Source organism: Cupressus sempervirens, chromosome 3, assembly GCF_028749045.1.
Source record: "Cupressus sempervirens isolate cs-2001-9-10 chromosome 3, ASM2874904v1, whole genome shotgun sequence".
Taxonomy (NCBI): domain Eukaryota; kingdom Viridiplantae; phylum Streptophyta; class Pinopsida; order Cupressales; family Cupressaceae; genus Cupressus; species Cupressus sempervirens.
This window is the reverse complement of record NC_143120.1, coordinates 90,543,350-90,565,764: the sequence shown is the minus strand read 5'-3', so window position 1 is coordinate 90,565,764 and position 22,415 is coordinate 90,543,350. Positions and strand designations below refer to the sequence as shown.

General features: G+C 37.0%; 1 protein-coding gene across 3 annotated transcripts in view; it reads left to right on the top strand.

Annotated features, from left to right (window-relative positions):
- LOC149564921 (protein MOR1-like) overlaps positions 1-22,415 on the top strand; it is a 102,297-nt gene that overhangs the window by 11,642 nt on the left and 68,240 nt on the right. For 2 of the 3 annotated variants that reach the window (XM_089818458.1, XM_089818459.1), the window contains exons 2-6: positions 16,039-16,144; positions 17,424-17,547; positions 21,276-21,355; positions 21,551-21,728; positions 21,809-21,873. In XM_089818458.1, coding sequence (XP_089674584.1) covers positions 16,039-16,144; positions 17,424-17,547; positions 21,276-21,355; positions 21,551-21,728; positions 21,809-21,873 — 553 coding nt within the window. Of the gene's footprint in view, positions 1-16,038; positions 16,145-17,423; positions 17,548-21,275; positions 21,356-21,550; positions 21,729-21,808; positions 21,874-22,415 lie in introns of those variants that run through there. The other variant, XM_089818460.1, reaches the window with a different exon arrangement.

The following is a 22,415-nucleotide window of genomic DNA, read 5'->3' as shown; positions in this document are numbered from 1 at the left end:
GCTAGATAGTCACATTATAAGGTGACTTTAGGTGTGCATTGATGCGAGTAGCAAAAGATAGATAGTTGTATGTTAGGGCACTTTTAGACATTTGCCAATACAAGTAGCAAAAGCTAGATAGTTGTATGATAGGGCGACTTTGATTAGGGCATTACAAGTAGCAAAAGCTAGATAGTTTTACGATAGGGTTAAACGATTTGATAAATAAGTGGACTGGCCCCCACAAAAACAAACAAATAGATCAAAAGTTTTCAATATTCAGAAAAACTTGTGATGTAGAAACAATTAGAAAAGGAGACATAACAACCCCCTTGAGAATGGACCATGTTGCTTAGAGGGGAACATGATACATTTTAAAGAGAGAAAAAGACATGTGGCATGTTAATATATGAGATGCTTTCATGGAATGTCACCCTACAATGGGTGATACATCATATCCACAACACCCAGACAAAGATAAGCGGATCCAATTATTCAATGTCAAAATCTATAAGAGTGAAGAATATGTATGATATAAGACCTCTAATGGATATTTCATCAGTGCCAACATGTTTCGGATATGAAGAAGAGATCATAAGATAAGCAAATCTATTTTTGGTCAACATGAAAGACAAGCCTAAACGCCCCCAACATTGCATTGTTCTCGAATGTTGAAAGTCAATTTACGACAAAAAAGTAAATAAGATGATAAATAGAAGGTAATTAATAGATAATCCTTTATGTCTAGGAACAAATAGAGTAGAAGGGCCCTCTATAGGGGAAAACATTAACAGACAAGCATGCTTTAATCTAAAGATGTAGAAGTGGGTATACCTCATAGACCATCTACTAGCAGATCCTTGCCCTTCCAATCTTCATCATATGGCGAGTGAGGTCAAGGCTGCAATGGTAGAGCCATTATGGGAGCTCCAAGCTCCCCATCAAGAGCCATGGCTAAGGATTAGGTTGATTCAGCGTTCTCATTCAATAACTTAACCAAGGCGAGTGTTAGGGATCTTGTAAAGATTGTTGTCAATGTCAAAATTGTGATGTGAATACCAGGATTTAACTGTGTGATTTTGAGTCAAACTCGATGACCCATGTTTCATGAGTAGTGATTCAACATGAATCCATCTCTCATGAGAATAAATGGAACACTTAGCACTCATTGGATCTAGGTGATGCTCACAGGGGTGAAGCACCGGGACTTCCCGGGAGGTCACCCATCCCAGTACTACTCCAGCCTGAGCGCGCTTAACTACAGAGTTTCCTCCACAGTTAAACCCAAAGCTTGCAACCCCATTTGCAAAACCTTCACCAAGTGTTGTGCCTTATGAACCATTCATTAGAAAGCCCCTTAAGCTCATCAATTGATAAGTAGGAGATGATTTCCACAGCTAGTCAAATTGTGATGTGAATACCAGGATTTAACTGTGTGATTTTGAGTCAAACTCGATGACCCATGTTTCATGAGTAGTGATTCAACATGAATCCATCTCTCATGAGAATAAATGGAACACTTAGCACTCATTGTACCACATAGAGTTTAGCCCATTATTATATAACATCTCTTCAATGATAATGCTCACATGGCATGCATGGTCAACTATAACTAGTGCTAGGATATAGAGAGGGGATGGCTCTCTTTTGTAAGGATTATCAAGAGGGGTGAATGTTACGCTCATGTCACATGACCTCTAATTAGGTGGTGATATGGGAGTGATCGTCACCATGTTGACAAAAGTATTGTCAATCAATGAGGGGGGAGATGATGTAGAGGATCCTCATTCATCTTGGGTTCAAACGCGGAGAAGGGAAATTTGCTGACCTGGACAAGCTCACCGTTGTGCCACTCACTTTTATTAGCACAATGGTGACCTAGGGCGATCAAGATAACTTAAAGGATAAACTTAGGTTGTAATGTTTAAGATAAAATGATATAAAAAAAATGAAAGAACTGAAATAACAATGTTAAAATAATAGATAAAAATATTTTGAGAACTGGAAATAGGATAGCTAACTATTAGGATTAACTGCTAGGCTCCACAAGCCTACTGTCTTGGGCACTTGTTCGGGTCAAGGACGATAATGCAGATTTAGGATGTCAGTGCTGCATGCGCTTGTTTAGTACAAATAATGCATAGAGAACAGGAAGAAAAATCAGATTCTAAATGAAATAACTTAGTAGCTAAACTAATAACAAAAAGCACAAAAGAGCAGCAAGACTATGAAAAGAAAGATGAAGAGGAAAACTCATAATAATAGAAGGTTGATGAAACCAATATGTTACTCCACTTCCTCTTCCAATGAACCTGTGTTTGTGGAAACAATGAAAATGTCGGGTGGTTATTTTGAGACTTGTCTTAGTCAAGTGCTTGCTTTGGTGTTTCCATCTTCAAAACAACCGAATAGATGAGATGAGAAGTGATAGATGATTGTAAAGACAATGATTAGAAAATAATAATAACATTACTATAAAACTACAATCAAGAAATTACCACATGATCGGCAAAATATAAAATGAAAATCGTGCGAGGAAACTACCCTTCAAGATCATGAAACTAGAGGGTGATGGAGTAAAGGTAAGGTAACAAAGATGATGAAGTCAAGATGTTGCAAGCTACACTAGTACAATTTTAGCTCAAGAAAGGTTGAAAGTGTTGTTAAGAAAGATGGAGAGAGTGTCCAAGTAATAAATATTGTAGCCCAGAGAGATTGAAGAAGTTGAGATAATGTCCAAGAAGATCAAACAAAGTGTGCATCCTAGGGTAGTGGGCAATCTTGTAGGAGCATCGAGCTTGGATTTTGTGGACCTTATGTTTCATGCGGTTAGGGTTATTTTCAAGGCATATTGGAGGACGTTGGCCTATGTGCGCATAAGGATTGGAATGATTGTATTGGAGTTAGAGCTCTTTTGGTGGATTCTAGTAACGTGTTCCTATTTCCTGGGCGGGCTTTGGAGATTGTTTCGGCGAGCTTCAATTTGTGGGAATTGGCTTGTGTGATCTTAGATGTGGATCGTTGGATGGCGTGTGGTCCTATGTTTGAGGCCGCTTAATATTATTTTACCTTATGAGTTAGTTATGCATTGTGTTGGTTAACAGTTTGTAATTCTCCTTTGATTGGTTTTATCTCGACATTTAATGCCCAAACAAACTATTACTAGCAGATTGGATTAGTGCAAGTTGATGTCACTAATGCCTGAATTGAAGGGTACAACTACCCTATATGCAAGATGTGCAATGAATTATGTTTTTAATTGATCAATAGGGTGGGGGTATTATCTTAACCTGAGAGTAGAAGAGGATTTAACCAAGTTACTCATAACTATAAGTAACTCAAGCGGGTTTATGTTCTACAACTAACATGACTCATACTCCTAAGTGCACATTAAATTTACTGAATGCAACTAACAACAAGAAAGTAGAAAAGATTAAATGATGCAGTAAGACTCAACTCACCCTGTCAAGCTATAACAACTCTTAGATCGCCCCTAACTTGATCAGTTTCTCACTTACTAAACCCACCCTTTGGCATTGTATGAAATGAAGCCAAGGAAAAGAGTAGAAATGTATGTGAAAGACAACACTCAGACTGCTTTGACTGTTAACATTGGTTGACTCTAAAATCAGCTAGACATTAACAGCTTCACATGAACTTGTCCTACAATTCCGAGGACAAACTAATTTACATGCATGTTAGCTCAACAAACAAGAGACGGTGAAAGGGAAAGAAACTCACAAACACCATCAGATCCCTCCCTACAACCTTTCGATTCTCACTCAATAGTCTTAGCTACAGGAGAAAAGATTGTAGAACAAATTTTCGATCCTATTTATTTCTCAAAACGTTACATTTATAGGCCCTTTAGAACTGGCTAGTTACATTTCATGATTACCACATAGAGCACTTGAATCACTCAAGAATCATCAGTCATCAGTTACAATTCAATACATCAGAGAAAGAAAGTAGAAATGGTCAGAAACCCTCAAAACCCTAGCAATTTGGCATCATTATACGATTTTGGTAACGTTCCTCACTCTGGATTTGATAGCCTGATATTCCCTATTTAACCTTTGGCATCCTCCATGGCTTTTGTAGTTTACCGTCCTTCTGGAATGTGCTCAAAACGCTTCATTTTCCCTTATTGGTTCAACCAAATTCTTGCGCCACCTTTTCCATTTCATATTTCTAGCCATTTCTCTGAGTTTAAATCTCTGTCGTCGATGTACCATCTTTAGTTATCAAATCGATGATCAAGATTGGTCTTCATGCTTTGACTGGGCCTTTAACTTTATCCTTCCTTTGCTAAGAAAATGGATGGCCACGATTAATCCAGATCAACGATCGTGATTGAGTCTTCATGCTTTGATTGGAAACTGCATTTTAATAAGTTGGGTCTACACCCCTACGTGGCATTATTCTATTTGCTTTGGGTCCACGCATTTAACTTTTCAATTGTTTCGCGACTGCTGTTGATTTCCTTGAAATCTATGACCACAATCATGCAAACTCTTTGCCTTTATAATTTGAATCACAGTTACCATTTACAAGTCAATTTTGATCCTTTTAATTTTTGGCTCGAAATGGATTGAGCGTGGACTAGTTTCATTATTCTAGAGACTTTCTCCAAAACTTTTTGTCCTTCAACATTTAGGCCCAAAATGGATTTGAGTGTGGACAAGTATCATTATTTCGAAGACTTTCTCCAAAACTTTTTTGTCCTTCAACATTTAGGCCCGAAATATGACTAGGGCGATTTGGTCTTTTGCTTTGTTGGACGATTAGGATGAATTGATGATCTGGGTCCGTAACTTACTAGGTGGAAGGAGATCTACAACTTCCGTGGTCTCGTGGAACTTAACTAGCATGCATCTTTTGCTTACGGGACAACGAGGATTGTTTGATCAAATCGAATGTTAATCCGAGCTTACAAGCATCTTGCAGGGCCCTTGACTTTTCAATCTTGATTCTCATTCGTCGATCTTCATACATCTGACGATCCAGATTGATCGATGCATTGGGACCACCTCCTTCCAAGCTTAAAGAGATCATCGACTCCCGCATCGTCATGATAAGTAACTGAAGGTCATCTTTCCTTGGCGGATACACGAGAACCGTCGAATCATCTCGATCTTTAACTTACCTTTACTTAGTGCACTGCGGGACCCTTGACACATGGAAACATCTGACTGGAGCTTGACTATTCAACCTTCAAACCACATAAACATTAGATTAAAACTACTGATGTCGATTAAACCTTCATTTGACAGTCGAGATCACCTCTTCGAACATTTTGACTTTTCTGTCTTCGTTGCGTAGATATGAAGATCAAATTTGTGCCATTGATTTAGTTCTTCATGCAAAAATCAGAATTGACAAGAGGATTCGCCATTGGTGGTCAGTTCCATTGCTTCCTTTCTCCAAGTGACTTCGTACCTGATTCCATTGAACATGATTTCCATTCTTCAATCACCAAGATAAACTCTTTGACTTTGACCATGCAGTTATATGTTGCCTTGTTCTCTTGTGTTAATGTGATCTTCTCCAGCTGGAACTTGTCTCAGAATGAGCATTCATTAAACATATATTGGAGCTTATGAGAGAGATAGCTTTCTTCTCATCTTAGGGATATGCTTGCCACTTACCCACTTGTCTAGAATCACCTAGCAGATTGATAAGCATTGATTTCCCGCTTAGATAGTCTTTGAGTGAGGGGAGATGAGAGAGAAAGCATCCTAGTGACCACTTAGACATGAACCTTGACTAGACAACAAAATAGGAGTTCAAAACTGGGAGATTGAAAGTGCACCAACACATTGTAAACATGGGGCTTGTCTTAAGTGCTATGTAATCTGCCAGGCCGACTTGTGGCTTGAGTGTTTAGTTAATGTAACTTGTTGGGCCAACCTATGGCTTGGTTTAGTATAAGTAGAGGGTCTTGTGATGTCTAGAGTCATGCATTCATGATGAAGTTGAGCAAGAGCAACTGAAAAGAGTGAAGTTTAGCAGAGCTAGTAGCTGAGTGTGGGCTTAGGAAACAAGAAGATTGTTTGGTGGCTTGCGAGCTCAAGTTTAGATCCTTCTTGGGGTTTCTACCAAATTGTTGTGTTGTTGAAGATCTGGGCTAGCTAGGACTTATTTGAATCTTCTGAGAACTTGCAAAATTGTTACTATAATTGCTTTGTATATGGCCATAATAGGGAAGGTTTACAACCCAACATATTGCATGTAATTAGTTATTTGATGAATAAAGAGTTGAGTTTGGTATCAGATCTTGTTCTTGTGTTGTGTTTCCATTATGTGGCTATTAGTTGGTGGCTTGGACATCTCCTTTGGGGATTCTCTAGGCCTTGCATACATCAGGTGGTATGCTAGCAAAGGTTTGATCTGGTGGATTTGTTGCTTTGGGTTTACGAAGATCTTAGAAGATGCCTCTGAGAAGATTGGACCCTAGTGTGATTGTAGATCTCTGTGATGCTGTAGAGACTAAGATTTCAGAGAATGTTAGATCAGATTTCAGATCTGAGTTGGAGTTGATGAAGAATGATATGATTGCTGAGATCATGAGAGCTATAGATGGTGTACTGAGGAATTTAGGTACAAAACATGGTTATGAGGAAGCTGCTAAAGACTTCGAGGTTGTTGGATCTAGTGGAGATGATAGAACTGATCGCATGGAAAGATCTGTGGAAGCCAGAATTGATTGGTGGGATAGATCTGAAGCTCAGTTGAAGCTGAAGAACAAGATGAATGTTTCTAATTTCTCAGGTACTTTGAGTCCAAAAGACTTAACTGATTGGATTAGTGAGTTGGAAAGCTACTTTGAGTTAGAGGATATTGTAGATCCAGTCAGAGTGAGGTTGACACAAACTAAGTTGAAAGGACATGTTGCTTTATGGTGGAAAGAATTGCAGAGAGATAGAGAAGAGGAAGGTGAAATGAAGATCATTATGTGGAGATTGACGTAACAAAATTGAAAGCTAAGTTTATTACTTCTGATTATGAACTTGAGTTGTCTTAGAGATTGTAAACTCTGAAATAGAGGGATATGTTTGTGAAGGATTATACTGAGGAGTTTTACAAGCTAACTATTCGGTCTAGACATAGAGAACTTTCTAAGGAAAAGGTAGCTAGATATATTAATGGTTTGAGATTCAATATTCAGGATGAGATTGACATGCTGAAGATTGATTCAGTTGAGGATGCTTATCAATATGGTTTGCGGGTTGAAGATAACTTGGAAGAGAAGACATCAAGGTAATTCTCGAGGGAAGGAGAAGCAGGTGAAGGAAAAACAAGCTATTGAGGATGAACAAAAACCTGTTGAACAGAGGAAGAGAACAAGTAGAGGTGGATTTAAAGGAACTTTCTACAGATGTGGTGAAGGACATAGATCTTTTGAATGTCCCAGTTATCACAGGAAGGTCGGTGATAGAAGAGCTATTGTGGCGAATGAGGATGTGGACTCGATGAATGAGCCTGAGGTGGAGGATAACTTGCTGGTTTGACAAATATTGTTTGGTAAAAAGTTGCCTAAACCTTGTCAAAGGAGGAATTTATTCAAGATTTGTTGTAGCTCTGGAGGTAATTGCTGGAATGTGATTGTGGATGGTGGTAGTAATGATAACCTAGTTGCTGAGGAGATGGTGAAGAAACTTGGTTTGAAGAGAGTTAGACATCATCATCCTTATAGGATTAGTTGGTTGCACGATGAACATGCTTTGGAGGTGAGGGAGAAATGTCTTGTTAATTTTCAAATTGGATATGTGGATCAAGTGTTGTGTATATTGTGCACATGAGTAGTTTTGTCACATATTACTGTTGATGTCAGTTTTGTACCACTACATAACATATAGCGATTGAATACTTGATATGGAATATCAAACATTCAATCCCTCTCTTGAAAAGTAAATACTCATGAAGAACATGAGAAAAACTCCAAGTTTCCTTACACTTGTGGATACTAACTTAGTTATATTAATGTGATTTGCTGGTTAATCACATAGGCGGGCTTACGTTATTCATTCAAAGATAACTTGGACTTTTGCTGTGATGGTGATGAATCTAGCGTTGCAATGTATACTAGCATCAAATGATGATGGTGATGATGGAGGGTATGTCCACGAGCAATGCTTGAACTTTCTAACTTTCTTCTTGAATGAACTCCAACTATTGAACTACTCGTTGTATTACTCCTACTCTTATGAATGGAAAGATTAGCAAATGAACGGGGATCAAATCTGATAAAAGCTTACTAGCGGCTCTACCTCCATAGATGCAATGATTCTAGGGAAAAAGACTAGACTACCATGCAAGGCTTCTTAACCAGCCGCTAGGATGTTAGTGGCCTAGTTTTTCGATCCCTATCAAACATCCACTAATATCACCATACAACTATCCATCTACTCTTACTCTTACTTAACAACTTTATTGAAATAAAATCTACTTTAACAACTTAAATGAAATTTAACTCTAACTATTGGAAGTAAAAACCATGCAATAACACCAAGTGTTCTTATCACCATGCAAGTCACAACAATGATAAGAGAAGCAATTTTGGTATTATCTTAAGCAACAATTTTCTTCAACCATTGGAAGTAGAAACCATGCAATAACACAAAGTGTTCTTGAAGTGTTCTTAATCACCATGCAAGACACAACAATGATAAAGAACCAATTTTGATATCATCTTAAGCAACAATTTTCCTAACCTTTTACAAATGAGAGCAAATGGCCTTATATAGGGGCCAAAATTATAACCAACGGTAGAGATTAAGAGGCAAAATCAACGATCCAGATCAAAACCCAGAAACCCTAATTAGGGTTGCCACCCCGTTGGCCAATTAGAAGGCACCACCTCATCAAGGGACCAAAGAAAAAAAGGAAAAGTGGCAACCAATGAGAAGGCACCAAAATGGTAGCCAATCAGAATCAAACACCTATCCTACGCAAGAAGAAGGAGAATTTGCCACTTGGGCTTACAACAAATGATCTTCTAATATAATTCTACCCTTTTCTTTCATCTTCTTAGCCAAACCAATGAACTTGTCTAGCCTGTCGTTGACTTCCTTCATGGGAGGGCAAGGTGTGTGCTTCATCTTGAGCTCAATTGAATTTGTCTTGTTGCTTGCTGCTTGCATTGTCTTCTCATGATCCTTCTCATATTCTTTCACATATCCGATAAAGGCATTGAGGGAGGCAAGGGTGCCCAAATGTTTCTTCTTGATGGCACCCTTTCCCAACTCATCCAATCTCGACCTAGACATTGTCTCTTTGACATTCTCCTCTTTGATATCTTCAAAATCAAGTGCAACCCTAACATTTCTCAACATGGTCAAAATGGAAGTGTCTATGCTTGGGCTATGCTATTGAATCTCATTTTGTATCACTTCAAGTACCCTCAATGTGATGGTCAAGTGCAACAAACCAAGACTCCACCGTACTCATTCCTCCATCTACCGACTTGGTTCTCTCCAAATATCTCTCCAATAGCTCAATAAATGCTTGTAGCCTAGGAATGGCTAAGTCCTTGACTGGAAGGAAATCCTTCCATTCCCCTTCAAATGTTCTGAATTTGTCTCTAATAGCCACCAATGACCTAAATGTCGAGATAAAGGAAGGCAAGAAATTTCGCCTATCTTGAATTATATCACTGGTCCAATCTTTGACTTCACGCACCTGAGCCGATATCTATTCTATATTGCTCCTGCTGTCTTGTGGGAGAGCTGCCTGATGCAACTATTGGATAGGTTGGCAATCTCTCCAATACTTGTTTTCAGTTTCCAACTTTACAATCCTTTCATTTGCCTTTCTCAACCTTTCTCTAATTGAAACCATGCCTTCCTGGATCTCCTCACATTCTATGTCATCCGTGATTCTTCCCAAGTTATGCTCCACTATCGAATACTCTTGGGCTACAATCTCATCCACCGCCTTGCTAACCCTTGGTATAGCAATCTGAACTTTTCGGTGACCATCATCATCGCTTCTGATTACCTTTGCCATCATTTCTGCAATTTGTTTCTGTTTCTCGCTATCTTCCTTTTCCACTAACCCTTGAATATCTTTGATTGTTCGAACAATCACCAACTTGCCTCTTGGCATAAGCATTTGCCTTAACCATAGTGGTGAAGTGCATCTCCCCAAATCTGGATTCGGTTCGACTAGCAAAGCATCACCAACGACCTTAGGTGCCTGACTTATTTCCTCAATATCAATTGGCCTATCCTCTTCTTTACTAGTGATTGTCATATCATCTCCATGTTGGTTCTCTGAGAGAGGAGAGTACTCAGTACTGTCACTGTAACCGCTTGATTCCGAATCAGACCACATCTACTTCGACCCCTTGTCCACTTGTATTAATCTCTTGGCTCTTAGCCTCAATTATGCTCTCCCTTGATGGTGCTGCATTCTGTCTCTTTGCTGGAGGCTCCTGATGTTCTTTTCTCAACCTCCAAATTTCTCTTCTTGCTCTTATTTGCTGGCTACTGCCCCTATCTTTTTGTTTGACTGACTCCGCTGGAGCCCTTTCCTCCAGTTTCATCTTCTCATGAGTAAGGCGTACCTTCCAGCTTTGTAATTGCCTTAACTTCCCACTGTACCATGACTTAGTGTGTAGATCAATTGTCCTTGTAATTGCCTCTAAGGAAGGATCATGATGGTTATCCCAATCCACTAGACTCAACTTTGTTCCATCTACTATACCAATCTTCACCTCTAAAAATGAATGAGAATTTTACCTTAAATCTGCCTTTACCAATAATCGGGCCCTTTCAAATCCGGATCTGATCTCAGAAAATTCAATCCCGCTTGCAAATATGATGCCCTAGCAAAAATCAGAATTTCAACTTCCTTGAAATCATCCACATTTGCCAAAAATCAGACCTTAAATCACATTGTCCTTTCACCAAATAAAATTGCCAAATTCTAGACGAGAAATCGCTGCCAAAGATGGAGAAATCAGACTTAAAAAAAAAATATCGCCCAAGTTGGAAAAAAATCAGATCTGCTCCAAAAATCGTCGCAGGGCAAAAATTTGCCGAAGCAAGAAGGAGAAAAATGCTGCCAAGAAATGGAGAATCTGCCCCAAAAATCGCCCAAGCAAGAAATTCGCCTCCCTTTGAAGAAAATCGCACATTCAAGGAGGAGGAAAAAAGGAATGAGGAAATAAGAGGGGGAGCCCCGCTTATATCAAACATTTTGCCTCTCCAAGTGGGCCGACCTGCCTGGAGGGAAAACAAAAATAAGTTAGTGCCTTAATTAATGGCCTAGATTTAAATGCAATATTAAAATTACTTAGCCCTATAGTGAAATTGACCCATTTAATTGCTAGTTTTGATTAGAAATTGCAAAATAGAAATAAGGTAAGCCTAGAAGATGTCAAAATTTTCATTTAATAATGTTTTGGCAATTAAAATATCATTAAAATCGAATTTAGCAAACCAAAATCAATTTTCAGTTCCAAATTACCAATTTCCTTTAACATTTCTAAAATCCTCTAGGCAAAATTTCAACCAAATTAACGAGATTTTGCAATTTAATCCAATTTCAATTTTACAATACACTTACAATTTTTTAACAAAATAAATCCTTTTTCTGGCAATTGAAATTTAAACTCTAAATCCAATTTCATTGTCAACAAATTTCTTTTCACCAATAAATTTCAAGATTTTCCAAAACAACCAAATCTGAAATTTATTTTGAAAATGTTCAAGCTCATACACTTATACCAAATTTCCAAAAACCATCTAAGTCCAAAATTTGCAATTTTATCCTACCAGATATTGTTTTAACCATTGAATAAATGTTGTTGTTGAATTCTATTTGGCCTAAGGATAAAATTACATGTTTCGAAAAATGAAGTCTCGCACCGGGTGAAAACAAACCGAATCCCCTCTTGGCCCGAAGGCGTCCAAGGTGTAAAATTGACAATTAAAAAAAATCCTCTGGACAACTCCAAATTTTGCTAATGCAACTGAAAAATTCCAAAAATTCGCGAAAATTGCCAAGGCTTGCCCGAAAAAGGGGATCCCCAAAAATTTTGGGGCGATGGTGTGAAAACCTCACAACAATTACTTGGTAGACATTGGCAGTATGATTGCAGGGCAGTGCATGATTGTGTTTATTTTTGAGAAGGGTGGTAGGAAGTTTTCACTGATTCCTTTGTAGAAAGCAGAGCTCGGTAGGAAGAACCTGAGTTTTGGTAGGCAAGTTGAGTTGAAGGATTCCTGAAGGGTTAGAGATTAGCATGGGAAATAGGCTTGTGGCACACCAAAGACAGATGTGAAAATAACAGTTGTAGAAAAGGAGTTGCGAAAGTTGAACAAAGGCAAGAGTGCACAAGTGGATAACGTGGAGGACATGTATGTGAAGAACCAGTTTGGGGTTTATGTGTTGAATCTTGGAAGATGTTCTTCTAGCTATTGAGAACATCTTTTCGCACTTGGGGTGTGTGATGCATGAGCATCTTGGGGTAGTGGGCAATCCTGCAGGAGCATCGGGCTTGGATTTTGTGGACCTTATGTTACGTGTGGTTAGTATTCTGTTCAACACATATTGGTGGACCTTGGCCTATGTGCACATAAGGATTGGAGTGATCGTATTGGAGTTAGAGCTCTTTTGGTGGTTGCTAGTAACGTGTTCCTATTTCCTGGGAGTGTTTTGGAGATTGTTTTCGCGAGCTTCAATCTGTGGGAGTTGGCTTGTGCGATCTTAGATGTGGATCATTGGATGGCGTGTGGTCCGATGTTTGAGGCCGCTTAATGTTATTTTACCTTATGAGTTAGTTATGCATTGTAAACATAGGGCTTGTCCTAAGTGTTATGTAATTTGTTAGGCTGACTTGTGGCTTGAGTGTTTATTTAATGTAACTTGTTGAGCCGACCTGTGGCTTGGTTTAGTATAAGTAGAGGGTCTTGTGATGTCTAGAGTCATGCATTCATGATGGAGTTGAGCAAGTGTAGTTGAGAAGAGCGAAGTTTAGCACTGAGTGTGGGCTTAGGAAACAAGAAGATTGCTTGTTGGCTTGCGAGCTCAAGTTTAGATCTTTCTTGGGGGTTCTACTAGATTGTTGTACTGTTGCAAATCTGGGCTAGCTAGGAGTTAGTTGGATCTTGTAAGATCTTGCAGAACTGTTATTGTAATTGCTTTGTATTTGGCCATAACTGGGAGGGCCTTATGGCTTGACATGTTGCATGTAATCAGTTATTTGATGAATAAAGAGTTGAGCTTGGTATCAGATCTTGTTCTTGCGTTGTGTTTCCGCTGTGTGGTTGTTAGCTGGGGGCTTGGACATCTCCTTTGGGGATTCTCTAGGCCTTGCGCTGCATTAGGTGATGAAGCCAAGATTTTGCAAGCTGTGCTAATACAGTTTTAGCTCAAGAAAGGGGGAAAGTGTTGTTAAGAAAGATGGAGAGAGTGTCAAAGTAATAAAAATTGTAGCCTAGAGAGATTGAAGAAGTTGAGAGAATGTCCAAGAAGATCAAAGAAAGGAAAAATAATGAAGTTTAAAGCCACCAAAATGATTCTTGACATCAGTGGGTAGTGGTAAGAGGCGTTCCACTACAAGGATGGAAGTTATAACATCTAAATGACTCACCTAGATGCAATCAGTGCCAAGCGTCCCAGTCATTCTCGTGAGAGATGGGCTCTTGTGAACGAACCATGGGTCAATGAGTTTGACTTAAAAACTACACAGTTGAGTCTTGATATTAATATCTCAATTTGATTTCTTGTGGAAAATATCTCCTATGTAAAAAACGAAATCTGAAGAGCTGCAACACAATTTTTTTAACAGGTGAATCTCTGCAAAAAGTCACTGAGTCCAAGTAGGAAACTTGGCAAGTGTTGTTGAGTTTAAAGTTTTCTTGTTGACCCATGAGTCCTTACTGGATTACTCACAGGGCAGACAATCTTGCAAGTTTAGTGAGAACTAGCAGAAAATCAACAAAAGAAATTTTGCTATTTTCATCAAGGCAATGTATCTTTCTTGACACATTTAAATTTGCTTTCAGTGCTTCAGCATCTTTAGTTCTTGTCAAATCATTTATTCATCGTTAAAGTTCCATGGGCAATTCGTGCAAGGAGTTTGTTAGAGTCTCAAAGTGTGCCATCGCTTTTTTGGTCAAAGATGTCATTTTTTGGAATACAGCCAGCGAAGAGGTTTAAGTAATCTTCTAGTCTCAGCCATTTGGTTGTCTGTTGAACAAACTATAGGAATAGTAAATACATGATCAGATGAGGTGTTTGAGCGAAGATTGAATGCAATATGTGCCATGCCCCTGCTAAAGTAGGAGGTTGAACTTTTATTTAAGAATCAGATTGTAGCCTTTTTCCAGTCAAAGTCATGCTATTAAGTTAATAAAATAGCAACGACCCGATAAGGGAATCAATCAAGGTTTAAGTAGAATATATCATTAACAATTGCCAAAACAAACAAATGAAGATTAATCAAAGTTCGTTGGCATAAAGTTATTTTAGGCCAGCAATAAAAAAGGAAGACATGTGAGTCTTAAGAAAAAGAAGCAATGTTGAAGGGGTATAATTCTTGCACTGGAATTGATTTAACAGCAATTCTTATTAAGAGAAGAATCTGATAAATAATTAGTTTTATAGATCTATGCATATGTTCATGTATACTCGCAGAAATTATTGATTAATCTCAATGTGCTGTCTAATATAAACATTTAATGGATGATTCATATAATAGGCCGTTGTGAGTTTAGAGAAATGGTTGCAAAGCAGGAAGGTCAATCAGCCTTTTGAGTTCACGAGAGGTGAAGACCTGAATTACCCATCATGAAGTATCCCACCTCTAGGGGCCTAAGCCTCGTGGGCCAGGGGATGTATGTGTGCTCCGGGCTTGGCAGAGGGAGGTAGTCTTCATACTTTTATCAAGCATACCACCCATTGGTGGTTAAGCCTCATGGACTGGGAGGCTGATTACTGCTGCTAGGCTTGATTGAGGAGGATGGAGTGCCTACAAGGTGGACTGAGGGATAGAAGGGCAGCCCCCCTTCCATGCTCTCCCAGTACAAGGGCGAGCCAGCTTGAGACTGCAGTTTGCAATCATTTCAATGAATTCCTAATGAGACTATTATAGGAATCTACTTTGAACTGGTGATTGCTTATGTGGATTTCAGTATGAATGCTTCTTATGAATATCTTGATGTTTACTAATGATTAATAAAATATATATTATCATGACTATGATTTAATCCTAATTCAGTGATCAGTGACTAATATTGTGTAGGATCTAGATGAGGATTTCTCTTCTAAAGGAATGGCAATAGGTTGATTTGTCTTCTTAAATGTTCTATAATTCTTATATTATTGAAATTTGATTTTAAGGCAAATTATAGTAATATACCCAAGAGAACCATTACAAACTGGGGCTTCATTTGTATGATTTTGAGATAAAGGTTCGATAAGAAGGATTTGTATTTTAAAATGTGGCCATTACAATGAGGTAAGGAACTCGAATTTATTTACTGCAAGATACACTTCTTTCTTTTATTGTATTTCTTGTGTTTTAAGTATTTCCTCAGAAATGTTAAATACATTCAAGATAACTGTGTATTATGTTGCCCTCTAATATTCACTACTTATACTATATGGCTGTATATAGTTTTTTTTTTTTTTGTGTTTATTGAATCACGAGTTAATGTATTTGGGTAGGAAAAAGTATCCCAAATGTCAGCAATTATATGGCTACTTGATTTACTGGTTATCTTGAATCTTGAATCAAGCCTCGGTGCGAAGGCAGCAGATTGTCTTCCCTACAAGTGCATAGTGATTTGTGTGAAATACTTAATTTATTCAAAATAAGACAATTATGATGACTGAATTATTTTTGTTTCAGTAGATTAGTGTTAAAACATGATTACAGTCCTGTACACTGAGATATTATTGATCAGCATAGCACTTTGAATGTTACTCTAATGAGATAGATTAATATTTAACAGGTTTTAGTATACATGAGCATTGGATTGCCCTGCAAAATTGATATTAGAATTGTGTTCTGTGCATAGATGGAAGCTAATTCAGTTGATGCCTCAGGTTCATTTTTCAAAAAAACAGTAGCAGATGCAAATGCACCAGTGCAAGAGAAGGCGCTTGATGCTCTGATTGCATACTTGAGGGCAGTTGACGCAGATGCTGGGAGGTATGCATTTTTCTTGTTAAAATTAGTCATATCAAAATCTTATTAATGCAATGGAATATATAGAGTAGTTACATATATGATTTATTTAATTATTTTTCAAATGTAAGGAACTTCATTTTTTATAAGATGGAACTTCCAGTAAATCAATTTATGAATCAGTCATGGCAATTATTGCCACAAAGTAGTGCATGCCCTATTGTCTTTAATATACCCCTAAGTAATTTATCATCAAGTAGTGTTTGACATACTCCTAAGTAACTTTGTCTGCAATATTAGCTTCTGTTAATTTAGGAATTAGAGTTATTAAAATGTCCAACCACATTCAGAGGCCTGATCTTCTGGAACCTACTTGTTATTGAGTAACCTTATAAATGCTTGTTTTACCAATAAAATCTATAGGCAGGACAATCATAACCATTGGGACATCAAATTGTGTTCCAGTATTTGGTATTTTAGTGGATCTAATCCCTGTTAGATAATGTAAAATATGCCATTTCATTTAATAATGTCTGAGAGCATTATTCTTTGCCTTAAATAGGAAAGGGAAGCATAATGTTTAAAACCTGTAACAATATTTCTATATAGTTATTTTGAATTAAGTTAAAATTTTAGCTGTAGGATGAAGATGTCTACGGTCTAGCACCAAAATAAAATACTAAATTCATGCATATATAGCACTATACATTACAGCATGGCTCTTTTATGGATTAGATACTACATGAGGTGGTTCTTTACTGCAAAAATAGTTCAGGGTAAACCAGATGGTAGTAATGTAAAATTCCATCAGATGAATGGAGACGCTTCTAATCCTCTTAGACTATGGTCTCCATAATTGTTAAACAAAATAAATTGACTGGAGATTACTGTTGAATCAGAAATTTCAAGCCATAGCCCTATGAACACTGAATAGATTGTTTCAAAAATATTGAATGTGTACTAGATATCTATGTATTTTTTCCCCTTAACTTATTTTCATCTGATTATTCATCTTCCATTGCTTACCAGTATTATCTTCCTTGTAGTTTGTATCTTTACAAGAAGTGGTTGCAAAACTACTGGATTCAATCTTCATATTCATACAGTAGCATATAAATTTATCCTTATCCACTTTAGTAAATTATCTAAACATTTACATTTTACTGTATCATATTCTCATATTCAATTAAACCATATCATTTGATGTGATAGCTTATTTACTATCCCAGGCAAGTAATTCTCTTAGATGTTTTTGGTGTGATTATGATTAGCAAAGATGACAAATTGGTATTTTATGTTTCAGGTATTCCAAAGAAATATGCGACTCCATTGTTGCAAAGTGTCTTACAGGTCGCCCAAAGACGATAGAAAAGGCACAAAATGTGTTTTTGCTTTGGGTGGAGCTAGAAGCTTCAGAAGTCTTCTTAGTAAGTTGGGATGTTATATTTTCTTTGATAAAGCTGTTATTTCAATTCTGAGGGTACAATCTCTTTGAAATGCATTTGGGAACAACCAATGTGGAATATTTTATTGGCAAAAAATAAATTTTGGAATTGAAGGATAATATTTCAGTGTATATGAGCCTTTTTTTTGGACACTAGTTCACTGCAGTATATTTTCTCTTTTGCCACTTACTACTGAACTGCATTTAAGATTTAGATACTGTCTGTCATTGGTCTCAGACTCTCAATACCTGTAGTTTATTTTCTCTTTTATAATCTCCCCTTAGGGACAGATAGCTGAACAGTAACTTGTGGCTAGCTGTTTGAACTTCAATATTAGATTAGCATAATAGTCAATAGGTCACTGTTGAATTATCAGTAATGAACTCACAAATTGTCTTAACTGTTTCAAATGCTTAAGTCATGGCAATCACATACTACTCCAACATGGCCACATCCTCATCGTGAAGTATTGACTGATTAATTGTGATCCATTCTAAGTTTGGATTAATCACATCAAGGTCAATATGTGATCATTTTTTATGGTGCCTTATGTCGTCAAGGCATAAGTTCACGATGTATCCATATGTGCATTATAAATTCAAAATGATTGCAAATTCATAACATGTAGGAATAATTAGATTTTCATAGTTTGACTTGGTAATTTCTAATGTTGAGTTTTATTGAGCCATAGGTGGAGGTTGTGGTGAACAATCCCCGAACCTTTCATATTTTGGGTCAATCATTTTGTTTTCTTGGAGCACGTGTTTAAACACACCAATTATGCTCACAAGTGAAAGTATTGTAGGGCTAGTTTAAAATTTGCATCACCATACATTGTAGGGATTAAGTTTCCTCCCCGGGCCCCTAAAAATAAAAGTCCCACCCCATTTTGGTAGAATATTCTTCCTTGATGGTAGAATATCTTTGTTTCTTTCCAATGGAAAAATCTGATTCTAGATTTTTTTACAAGTAGATTCAAAGAGCTTTCAGATGGTTTTGGTTGTACTTGAAATTGGTTTGTATTTTGCTAGATATTTGATGCCCTAGGCGGATTGGGTAAGCAGGCTTGCTTGTTTTATGATAGAAAAATGGGTCTCTGTACGAGGGGTGTATCTCTCAATTCCACTGCTGGATTTTGTTGAATTTGGAATATGTTAGTGAAAACCTGATTTTCTAGATTCTGACTGAAGTGATTTCAAAATTGATGCCTGGAGCAGAAGTTGTTGATGACTGTGTATGGGTCTATCCAAACTGTTAATGACAGTCATAATAATGAAATAATCATGTATGGTTGTTTGAGATTAACTTTGTAAGCAGAGATTTGAAGGATGTTTAAAAGCATTAGTTTGATGGACTTTTTAAGGATACAAGACTGATGTTTAGTCTTTTTTTAAACCCCTTGAGTTGGACATTCTCCTCAAAGAGAGTACCAAAAGTATTGCTCTGCATCAAATTGGAATTAGAGCTCAGTGAAAGATCTGGGCTGAGCAGCGTTTGAGTATTTTGATTTTTGTTGGTGAAGTGTTGTGGTTGCAAATGCATGTTCACTTGTTGCAACAAGTGGACATGAAGGTCTATTGTGTGTTGCCAAGAGATGAGGGAGAGAGGACTCCTAGGTCCTGCACAATTGTTGTTGGTGTTTGGAGTAGCATTGGGAGAGCGGACTAAAGATTGGAAGCAACTTATGAACTCCATTGATGGGAGTCTAACCGAAGACATGGTTCAGTAGAGGCATCAAAGAAGAAGACACGAAGAGGCAAAATTGAAATGAAGACAAATTTTTTTGGCTCCCTTTCAAGGGACTTGCAAACTTTTGAAGGTTGGGAGTATGGTGTAAGAGCATCTAAAGTACAAAAACACTTGGAGATTAAGACTTATTATGTGAGAGATTGAAATGTATTTGGCTTTTTTGTGATGTATTGAGTCATATTGAATCTATATATAATGTATTTGCACTAAGTTGTCAAAATTGTTCAAATAGGTCCTTGTAAGGGCTATTTCTCAGTATGGTCAAGTATTGTAAATGTACTCACGAAGAGGGTAAATAAGTTGTGTATTGGAATATTATAATGTTTCTTTAATGATCATCTTAGTTAGTCTTTAGTTTATTAGGTAGTTTCTATTTCTGTCATTAGTTCACGATTGTTTCTTTTAGAAACATCGTCTTTGTAAATCTGTATAAGGAGATTTCATCTCTTTTGTTGAATACAACTACAACAATATCGATTTATCATAACATGGTATCAGAGCAGGTCAATGGGATTTCATGAAATTTGGCAGATTTTTTAAGGAAAGTTTAAGCCTTTTGTGATCTGGATTTTTCTTCCAGAAATTTGCTTTTCGATTTTTAGAAATAAAAGCCGTTGGTATTTTATGAAACTTTTGGGGTTCGCCTTCAAGGATTTTTATTGGAAATTACAAACTTGGTTAAGGGTTTTGGTCCCACGATTTCTTAGTTGCAGCAAAAGTCTGCTTTTTTAGGGTTGCATGTACTTGCATATGCTTGCATGTGTTGGTTTACCATGCGAAGTCTTGTGTTTTGCCGCCCTTAGAAATATTATGGTGGGTTTTCATAATTTTCATTATGATTTTGCACCGTATCAGACTTTCATGTGAATCAAATCTGAACTTTAGCCTTTAGGGAGTGAATGTGGTAACTTAGTAAAACAATAGTTTTGAGACTGGGATTAGAGGTAGTAAAAATAAAACATATAATCCTAAGCATAAATCATTTTTTAAAGGGTTGGGTTAGGGCTAATAAAATTAGAAAAAGGCTCTAACCTTAACAATAAACCAAAAAAATGTTTAAGGTTGGGATTAACATTAGAAAAATAATATTAGGGTTAGGGATAGAACTTATTTTTTATAATTTATCTATAAAAAAAAAAAGGTGAGGGCTTTGCTAGGGACAATGTTTCAAGGTGGAAGATTTGATGTGTAACCCTAGTTCTTAGGGTTTATTGTAAATACCCTAATTATTGTAGTTTACGACCTTAAACCCTAATCACTTATTTACCCTAATGCTAAAAAATTGAATAACTTAGACTGTCCCTTATGGCCTCACCTCCGTCGTGTGCCCTAACTGAATGAGAATTAAATGGATAATAGTCAAAGAATTAGTGATTTGGGATGTGGTCTAATTGAATCAATGCTTGTTAAAATCAAAATCTGCACCTCTGCTGCGAAAAGTACCAATTAGTTGTGTAAAGTTAAGGCAAAAATTTGAAAATACGAGTATTTATTAATGGTAAGCTTTGGAAATGTGCATGGGGTAAAAAAAATTGCAACGATATTTTATTAAGATTGGGTTTCCTATCATCCTCTACAGCGATACCTGTGATCAATTGTGCTTTTTTGGTTTTGAGTCCTACACTGTTATTTAGTGATCATGCTAAGTGCTTCTAATCACCTTAACCATGTAGTGTAAATATCGCATTTTTTTCAACAAAATAATACTCTGATATAAACATGATATATTTATAATCTTGCAACAAGGATGTGTAGTTCTATGAGGGGTTTTGAGTTAATCTAGTAATCATTTGTTTTTTTTCTCTTTCTAGTAGGCATAAACAAAAGTAAAATATGCCAAGGAATGCTCTATTGATTGCCACTGTACCTTTCTCTAGCTATAGAATGCTTGTAGTGCCTATATACAATTAAGAGGTTTAGTCTTGTAAGTAGAATGTTTGAGAAATTTCTGAATGTTTCAGGAAGTTATGGAGAAGGCCATAAAAAATAAGGTTGCAAAGGCAGTAGTGCCAGCCATTGATGTCATGTTTCAAGCTGTCAGGTATTATTCTCTATTTTGAATATTTTTCAGTTTGCAACTCTGATCTCCATATAGTATATTTTATAACATTTGAAGCTCAGATCGGGATATCTTTAGTTTTTCTATATACACATTTCTTAGACCATTGTTATTTCAAATAGACATGTACTGTTTGTAGACAATTATATTAATTGTATATACATCCTGTGTTGTCAGTGAATTTGGGACAAAAATAGTTCCTCCAAAGAAGATTTTGAAGATGCTTTCAGAACTTTTTGATCATCAAGACCAGAATGTTCGAGCATCTGCGAAAGGCTTAACAATAGAGCTTTGCAGGTGGATTGGCAAAGATCCAGTAAAGTCAATCTTATTTGAGAAAATGCGAGATACTATGGTAAGTAGTGCAAGTTTTGAATATCTTTCTTGGTTGAGAATTTCATTGCACTTTACTAATGCTGTATTTCATTAATCCAGAAAAAGGAACTTGAGGCAGAGCTGGCCAATGTTGTTGTTGCTCCAAAACCCACGCGTAAGATCAGGTATATTTTTGCCCAATAGTATTTAATTCTTTTTTTTTAGCTGGTTAATTAAGATCTGGAAAGGGACACCATTCCTTTGTTCCCAGAAGATTACAGATTAGTGTGAAATGTCCAGCTTTCATATGAGAAGATATGCCTCAGTTGCTAAAATCAACAATTAAGGATTTTAACATGCTTATACTACTGGCTAACAGAAGCATACATATAAGGATAAATTACAGCTTTAATCAGAGATCTATTTGTTGGTGTCAGAGAAATCATTGATTTTCAAACCATCAACAACTGACTATGCAACCATTGGTAAAAGTTTAAAACAGTGGTGCCTAAGCTATCAAAATTGGAAATAAGGATTGAAAGATTTCTCTTGTACAAGCCTACAGAACCATATGCTTATGTTGCTAAGTTTCACTATTATGTAACAGAGATAACAGATAAGATGAGATAAATTTATTAATGTCCAACAAGAGATCAATATTGGGGTCTAAGGGACTGAAAGTATACAAACAAGGCAAACGCCAACAGCAGGAGCACCAGACGGTGTT